Consider the following 9503-nt stretch of genomic DNA (forward strand, 5'->3'; position numbering starts at 1 on the left):
CACTTTCTTGCTTTGGTTTCTGCGTGATACAGCTACTACCAAAAGCTCGAAGATCTCAGTCTACATATCAAACTTAACGCCCACCCACCAACCTGTTTTACTTTAACTAAGAAATTAAGCGTGCAAAATACAAGCACGAGCAATTAAATCCATTGTTACCACGCCTTAACACCTTCTTACTAGTCTATCTTATTCGCGTATATATATATATATTGGTTTTTTTTAATAGAAATATGTTTATTTTCTTATTAAGATTCCATATTTATAAGCCAGTGTAGAGCATAAATATTTCACATAATTGATAGATTAAAAAAAATCAAATTTTCAAGCATCTCTCACAATAAAATTCTTGACATATCGGTGGTGTAAGGGGATGTACGTCTTTTACACTGACTTGCAAGTAAAAAAAAATTCTTTCTTATTTCATAGAATTTCTCCTTTTGTGATAAGATGCTCCAATGCGTTTTGATATGTCACAGTGATGTTTAGTCCTCTCACTCCTTTGCTCATTAACAAGTTGAACACCCAAGTCTTTAAATTATATATGTACACGGGCCAACAGAAATATTAACCCGAAAAACAACAATTCAATGGATAAGTTTGAAAAGAGAGAAAAATGGTAAAAGGCTTTGCCATTATCATCGTCTTTTGAGCTATGATCACTTCTAAAACGGGCCAGAAAAACCAGCCCAAATATCATGAACGGGCTACGTTGACAGCCCTGATGCCCTACATGCAAATAATCCAATCTCTTACAACAACTGTACATTTTTTTAAATTTGTTTATTACAATTGTCGGTGTTCATTAATCTTGTTGATCTCTTTCTGTTCCTCGTATCGTGCTTAATCATTCTTTCCTTTTTATACTGTATTTTCTATAAATACCGCATACGCTGTTTTAATGTCATCTAGCCTAAGCCTAATGCTCCGATGGGAAGGTGTTTGCTTAGTGGTACAGTGATTCATAAGGAGGTGAGGTTTGTATCTATCGTGACATCGTCCTTAATATTTATTCACCGCCCGGTTGAATGACAGTTCAGCGTAATGAAGTCAACGAGAAGCAAAACCGAATCCAAGCGACAACAATGTGAAATGATAGGATAAGTCCAACACGCACAACTACAGCTTCAAAAAGACAGTCTGTTTCTTTACCGCATGTTTCTTTGCTTTGCTTTGCTTTACCCATGTTATTGCTTACTTTAGCCACATTACTAGTCGAGGAGTCGTCATCTATTGTTTTAAACCAAAAACTCTGCATGTAAATCTTACATTATACATATCCACTTAATCAATATATAATTTGTCATTTTTTATTTTTTTATTATTATGCTTAAATATGTGTGTTAAAATAGAATGATAAAAATAACAAATTACATGTTTATTATAATATTTTATCTTTTTTAATATACAAAGAGCAGTTTTTAACATATGTCGTATTTTCTGTAAATACGACAATACACTCATAATCATGATATTATAAACTATAGGTGCTTTTTCCACACTTAAAAATGATCATTCCTAAAAAGCAATTCTTCCCCATCCTTGTTGCCACTACACTACTTTTTACCAGAATGAATCAGCAGAATTTGATATTTGTTTTGTTTCCTTTTTTTGGTCTGTCGGTCTCAAAAAAGGAAAAAAAAAAAGCCAAGGATTGATCTTAAAATAGAGTTTCGTCGGTGAAGCATGGCCGATGTGAGAGTATTAGCATAATGAACCCACATGCAGAGAAGCCAAGAAAGGATTTCGATTCCGCGTATAAGCACTTTAATTATTAACTCTGCAGCTTTATTTTCGTGCTTATTCATTCAAATAGCCATGAAAGACTTAAAAATGTTCTCCGACTCTGTGGTCCCCAACCAATACTTGCTTTCGCCCATTTCTTAAGTTAAGTTATAATAATAAATACTCTCTCTCTTTTTTTTATAAAAACTCTTGTAGCTTGTATTACAAAAAAGATAAAGATTACCATTTTCCTGAGCAGATCGGTTATACATTTTGTTGGGACTGTGCAAGCTGAGGTTATAAATATACATGATATATATCCTAATATCAAGGCACTCATCGGGAACCCAGTTGTCTAATTTCCTTGAAAAAATGTGTAGCCTTGAATCTCCTTAAGCTATCTCCGGGGAATCTCCTGACGTTTTTAACTACATTCTCCTTTCTTTTACATTTAAAAAATGCTAAAGCTAGATATAGAAATTTCAATTGGAGATTTTGATTGTGATTTGTTTTTTTACTTAGTAATTAATGAATTATTTTAAAAAATTTTAATGATGTTGTGAATTTTTTTAAAATATTTAAAAGTATTCAAAAATTCAAAAAAATTACACTGCCGGGTCCCATGTCTGGCTGTAGAGCCACTCTTTAAATTTATACAGCTGCTGGTTAGGGAAAAAAAAAAAATGATAAAAAAATATGAACCAAAGAAAACGGTATATGAATGTGATCATTAACATGAGAAAATTCTGTGGTCTCTGTACTTCTTAGAAAAACAACTTCCACTCGAAGTGGCTTTTAGGTTGATTAAAGAAGAATACAAGTAAATGGGTCATAAAAGACACATTATATAATCTTTTTTTGTTTTTTTATTCTTTTTATGAAATGCTGGCCGAATTCATTGCATAATCAAGCTTTAAAGATGGTTGAGTAATTTTCAATCATCTGCCTAAATTGACTTTTATTTCCTTTCGTGGCATTATGATATAGGCATGCGCAAAGTTTCCACCTTTAGTTATTTTTAGGGCAGAGTGCTATTTGTAGCAAGTAAAGTAAGTTAATTTTGTTTTAGGAATGGCATATAGTTTTTGAATAAAGAGGTACTCTAGTGATTTTGGCAAGAAAACATGGGATGAGATTCTATTTTCCAGTGAGTTTTGAAACTCCCAGGGGCAGGCCATAACACGTGCTGCAAAGCCCAGTTTTAAAAGTTGCTTCCAGGACCCAGGACTCCCGTTGAACAACATGCCTAGACATCTCTGTTATTCTCCTAATTTTTTCTCGTTATTTTATTTTTCAACTGCCTCGGGCAATATATATAGAAAAAGCAGTGTGTGTTAGGTCAAATTGGTAACCAAAGAGAATAACCGAGCAACCAAACCCCATCGGAAAGGAGCTGTTTGAGTCGTTTCCACACTTGGAATCTGACGTCGTTCACACCCAGCTGCTACTTCGCAAGCAAATTGCTATTTCTTCTCTAAATCCAGCCAAAAAAAGTCAATGATATCTGGTCAAATTGTAAGCAAAAGCAGTTATTTTTTAATATTTTATTAATGTGATATGTTATCTTATTTATTTCAATAGAAAATAATTATTTTAATCAATTATTTAAATAAAATACATAAAAAAAAATACTTAAAAGTAAAGGTAATAGCATAACTCGATTGGAGGGATCGTTCTTTATCCATACTTATTTGTGCGCGGAATACAATTTTACTACTTTTTTGTTTTTTGGAAAACTGTAAACGTCTTTGCTTTTGGGAGCGAGTTGAATATTTCAAAACAAATAAACTGCACTCTCACTCTGCTTATCAGCATGCCTTTTTTTTAATTTTAAAAAGAGTTTTACTATGTCTAAGTAAAGTCATGTATTAATATTAATTATTTTATATTATTTACTTTTTAATCAATCATAACATACAGATTAATACACAATTATGCTTATAAATAGACTTTTTCTTTAAAAAAATCTTTAAGCACGTGAGACAAAAAAAAAAAAAGAACACAGAGAAAAATCAAACGGGCATCCTGTTTTGTATTCTTTATTACAAGAAAATGTAGTACTCTTACGTATGAAATAAAACATACGTATGCGGCTTTATTTTGTTGCTAAAAATAGAATAAAATAAAATTTAAAAAAAAAAAGCATTATTTTAAGGTTTTTTTACAGCAAAGCACCATTTTAGTTTGACCCGATATTTAAATCCTGTTTTGGAGATTTCCATAAAGCCTGCTTTTATAATCACTCCGCGCTTCCGTTCTTATACACGACGACCAAGAGTGGAATTCCATCACAATTACACTATTGTCCTTCACCATCGATTTCTATTTCGGTGCTCGAACCGTTAATAGTTTTATCTTTTAGGGTATAATTTCAATTTGTAACAAAAATCATCATCTTATCATCTGGCATTAAATAGCTAAAAATACTTATTAGTTTTTAATATATCATTTAATATCAAAGGGTAAAGATCACGAATAATTTTCTCTTACCGATTTCAATACATATTAAAAGCTTAAAACAATACATATAACACAGCTTTAAATGGATTATACCATATTTATAATTGTTTAATAAGTTTATTAAATATTTAATAAGTATTATAAAATATAATTTTTATTTATTTATTTCTTCCGTTTTATTAAACTCAAATTTCAGCATAACACTTTCGAGAAATTGTGGAGCTTAGAATTATGGGAGCAGCCCAAAAAATAAGAAAATAAACTTTGGCAGGTATTCCGGTAATTCTGCCCATTAGATTAATATAAAGTCCAAAATAAAAAAAACGAAAGTAGAAATACCACACCGGCCAGTTGTTGTTCCGAGTCATTTTACTGCCTCCCAACCATTAATGGTGGGAAGTTTTTATGAAATCTGCGACCAAAGTTAAAAAGGGAAAAAAAGCTACAGCTAGCAGCCCTTCTTCCATTCGCTACTTCTGGCGCCATTTGAATACAGCCTCTTTGTTCAAACTTCTTCTTCATCTTCCTCGCTTCCTCTTCTAGAATCGAAAAACAAAACCTTCCTGGCTGTACACCCGCTTCTCTGTCCTGTTCAAACGTATTTTATTCATGGAAGAGAAGGAGAGCACGGTTTCTGGGCCACTCGGCAACTCGGACACCGATTCACCCCCAGCTCCGTTGAGCAACGTGGCGCCACTGGTGAACATGGCCGTAGACACGAGCCTTGGCATAACGACAGCCCCGAACACCGCGACAACCACGATTACAGCAACTAGTATGACACCGGGGAGCGCTGAGTTTCTTGGGAAAAAGAAGAGAGGGAGGCCAAGAAAGTACGACGCAGATGGGAACCTTAGTCTGTCGTACACAGTGCCACCATCGCCAGGGTTTGCCTTTTCGCCTTCTTCTCCCACTTCTCCTTCTCTGTTCTCTTCCAAAAGGGGACGAGGCAGGCCTGCTGGCTCTGGCAACTGGCAGCTTCTTGCTTCTTTAGGTGAGTTCGAGAAAAGTACAGCTGGGTTTCAGGTGATTGAGAGGCCAGTATTGTTACTGTTTGGTTGCTGAGAAAATGTAGGAAAACAAAGAAAGATATTTAAATTTTGTGGTTGGTGGCATGGACTTTGCACCTTTCCTATGTTGGTCAACAAAGATCGATTCACCCACCACAACAAGATTTTGTTATTTTATTATTTTATTATTTTTTTAATTCTATTTTCGTCTAATTAGTAATTTCTAAGCTATTAAGACGTATTTGGGTTGCTTAAGCTTTTGTTCAAACTTTGAAGTGCGACTGATTAGCGCATGGATGTAATTAATTTTAAATATTTGTTAAACATTTAATTTAAAAAATTTACAAGGACGTATATTACGTGTCTCTGACTCTCTAGCTCACATTTCGAACTTTAAATTTGGGTTATTTTATTTTTAAATATTTAAGACTGTAAAAATTTTATAAGGACATCTATAAACTTTAAAGTTTAGGCAAGAAATTCCTAAATTTAAGGATCATTTCATTGTCTTATTTACCAAATTGGAAAATTAATTCAATTAGAAATTAGGGTTTTTGTTTCTGTCAAATAAACATGATAGATGAATATATATATATATATATATACTAATTATGCCGTATGGAGCTTAATTCTTCAGTATAGGCATGTTGCTTTTGACATTTTGTCAGCTTAATTTTATCTTAAATCTGGACGTTGATCTGCGAAGGTGACTTGTTTGCGAACACGGCAGGAGGGGACTTCACACCGCACGTGGTGACTGTTAATACTGGGGAGGTAATGTGTTGAAGATGATATATACAATGTGGGCCACCCCCACATGAAATACTTACTATGTTTTGCTTTTCTATTATAGCTAATATCAACGATAGTAATTCTTGAGGCCTTTGCGCCAATCCTGATTGTCTCTTGTACGTACGCCCAATTGAGATTCTTGTTTATCTTGCAGGATGTTGCAGGAAAAATTCTTTCCTTTGCTCAAAAGGGACCTCGAGGAATATGCATTCTCTCTGCTAATGGAGCTGTTTCCAATGTTACAATTCGCCAACCTGGTTCTTCTGGTGGAATCTTGACATACGAGGCATGTTCTTAAAATTGTACTTTTTCAGTCAAATTATTGTCATTTTTCTCTTGCATTGTCATTGAATTTTGTCACGTAAAAGGTTTCGTGGCCTCATTTTTCATGTTGTATTTTTGGGCAAGCATAGTCAAATCTCCTGATAGTTATAATTTCAATAAGAAGGTAGGAGGGTGTTCTCTCGTAAGGGTGGTTGGGGCAGTGAGGTGTTATTGCTCCATCCTGTGAGGAGGAATTTGACCTGGGTAACCTTTCCTATCTACTTTCATAGTGCTTAAGACTTTTAACAGAATCCCTAAACTTGCAAATAAACACGCTCAAGGCATGTATTATTTTTGGCAAGATACTTCTAGATCTGTGTACCTTAATACTTTTCATGCCTTCTGAGTTCTGAACACAATTTGACTTAAGTAGACAATTTTGGACAAGTTTTGAATGGAAAGATCATTGCCCAAACATCCAAAAGGAAGAAAAGATAATAGAAAATAGAAAGATAAAAGTTTATTGCTAGGAAGAAAGTTGGTCGGCAGATATGGTTGCGTGCCCATCTTACAATCTGAATATAGTAAATTTTATGGTGTGCAAAGAATAAACTGTCTGCACAGAGGACTTTTCTGATTAATATCACGTACTCTGTAAATTTGAAAAACTGTTAAGGATTCTGGTCGGTTTAGTTTTCTACTCTTTTATTCAACTTGAAAGAAACAATGCATTTTTATAGGTTGTGCCATGCAAAATATCAGGAGGTTGTATTTTTTGTCTGGAGTTGATTTCCATTCCGCCTGATGAAGCCTGCAGAAATGTGTAATGGAGCCAATATGTCCAGTAAAACCTTGTAGAAACTTGATATGGGCCTATGTCAAAATAATCCTGGACAATAGATCTGCCTTTTATGTCTGAAAACCATAGAATTTATGGTTGCTGCCCTATGCACTTCCTTTTTCTGATGATTTTATACTGCTTATAGTTCTATGCATCACAGAATTAACTTTTTTGCATCCAATAAATATCTAATTAAAAAAGTTTCTTGTAGGGCCGCTTTGAGATATTGTCTTTGTCTGGATCATTCACAGTCACCGATAACGGTGGTACAAGAGGTCGAACTGGTGGATTAAGCGTCTCATTGGCTGGTCCTGATGGTCGCGTTATAGGTGGTGGTATTGCTGGTTTGCTAATGGCTGCTGGCCCCATCCAAGTGAGGCCTTTCTTTTAATTTCATTTTAATTGCTTAATCGATGCATAAGTTTCTTATTTGTTGACTATTTTTCTTACTACAAGATGAGAATAAGAGACATAATGTTGTATCAATATCTGTTTAGTAGCTTTGGGATTACTGTATGTTGTGAAGGAAGCATTTCCTCCAAATATGGTTGCAACTATACTGGGATTATCAAAATCCATTCGTGAGAATAAGCTAAGAAATTGAGAAACTAGATCCTTGCGCTATGCAATATGCAGCATCAATTGTGGCATTCAATCTGCCTCTTCCTCCTAGGGTGCGTGAGCAAAATATAGAGCCTCAACCATGTTTGTCAATGCTTGAAAATGTTTTCATCATGCACGCAGACCTGAATTTATATCATGATGTTATGACGAGGTACTTCTGACATGTATACCAGAAAGACAACAAACATTGAACTAGTTTTTTTAGCATGAAGTGAAAACCATATTTGTTGTTTTTCATTTGCAGATGGTTGTTGGAAGCTTCATGCCAAACGGTTATAAGACACATAAAAGGAAGCACCATCGAGAACAAACCATGATGTCCCCAGTTTCAAGCTGTGATCCAGACATGGTGACAGATGCGTTGCCTCTTTCACAATTACCAAAACCTGAGGACCAGACCATGTGTGCCCCAACACAGTTACAGGGGCAGAACAAAGCAAAAGCAGATAACTACAGGAGTGATGATAAACTGAAGAACCCAAATGGCACACCGGATAGTGCTGGTTGGAATAGATCAGAGCCAACCTCAGAGCAGGGTCCATCTCCTGATATCAATGTCTCTGCTTCTGGGGAATAGAATCATTGGTAGACTTGTATTTTCCTTACTTTTTCCTTCCATTGCGGATATGATTTTTGTCTTTCATATCTGAGTTTTGCTGCTTGGTGTATTAATTTCATTTCAGGTGTATCTAGGAGGCTTGGAGGCTGAAGAGATAAGACTGATTAATTTGAGTAATTACTCTGAAACAAATAGATATAAAATGTTGAAAAATGCCAACGTAGGATTAGGAATTAGTAACCAATGCAGCCTCAAATTTTTAGCTTGAACTGCTGTGTGATCATTTTAAATATGAAAATATTAGTGGACTGTAAGATCAAGATCATTTTCTTCTGTATCTTTACTTTCTTTCCATTTGACTGTTCTGTTCTAGATGGCTTTCTTTTTTCCTTCTAATTTGATCTCGATCGCAACAAATTTGCATGGTACAACCGGTGTGCAATGTGCATACTTTCGCTGACGTAATTTGTTTGCATAACTGGAATTTGCAACAAATTTGCAATTATGTCCTTTTGACCATTCTGTTCTTAACTGGAAAACCACAGCATTGTGCAATTCTTCACAGTAAGGTTTCCAATAATCTTGGAGAGGAGATGCTCTCATGAATGGTTAGCAGCAACACCATTTTTTTCCCCCTTTTTCGGGGACGAAGTATACTCTTCTGTGGTGCGAGGTAACAAGCATCTTGATCGTCAGTTGAATATTGAGGAATTGAAACCTTCCCCAAGGGGGCAATCTGTTCTGATTTGATTGTTTTTCTGTCCAAGCTTTTATCGATCATCATCATTGTCCGTTCCGGTTTTAAAAAGTGGGATAATTTTGTTGGTTCCCGGTCATTTTGTAGCACGAGCTGGATTTCCTATATATGTTAAATCTTCATTTTTATTTTTTTTTCTAAAATATATTTTGGGGGTACGTTTTTTTGTTTTGTTTTTCCATATATAAGGGGATGGGAGGGTTTGAATCTAAATTTTATATTTAGATAACCGAGTTATGTGCCATCAACCTCCTGGCATAAGTTTTGTTAATTCTCTCGAGTTTTCACTAGAGAATGAAGAACGATAAGAGGAAACTTTTCTGAGTTGATTTATAACCTACCAAAATTTTATAGGATCACGCTCCAAGCATTTAATTCCGACTAACTACGATCTCAGCCCAGCCCAATCACGTGAGCTAGAGGCTAGAGATTGTGGAGTTGGGCTTTATATTTCAAGAGATAATAACCTTA

General features: G+C 35.0%; 1 protein-coding gene across 1 annotated transcript; it reads left to right on the forward strand.

The window, feature by feature from the left end:
* Positions 1-4513: 4513 nt before the first annotated feature.
* LOC122275199 (AT-hook motif nuclear-localized protein 1-like) lies at positions 4514-8600 on the forward strand. Its single transcript, XM_043084176.1, has 6 exons — positions 4514-5179; positions 5902-5969; positions 6142-6273; positions 7304-7465; positions 7961-8301; positions 8400-8600. Exons 1-5 carry the CDS (start codon positions 4795-4797, stop codon positions 8291-8293), a joined length of 1080 nt encoding a protein of 359 aa, XP_042940110.1. The 5' UTR covers positions 4514-4794; the 3' UTR covers positions 8294-8301; positions 8400-8600.
* The last annotated feature ends 903 nt before the right edge of the window (positions 8601-9503 follow it).

The sequence above is a fragment of the Carya illinoinensis genome, chromosome 9, assembly GCF_018687715.1.
Source record: "Carya illinoinensis cultivar Pawnee chromosome 9, C.illinoinensisPawnee_v1, whole genome shotgun sequence".
Taxonomy (NCBI): Eukaryota; Viridiplantae; Streptophyta; class Magnoliopsida; order Fagales; family Juglandaceae; genus Carya; species Carya illinoinensis.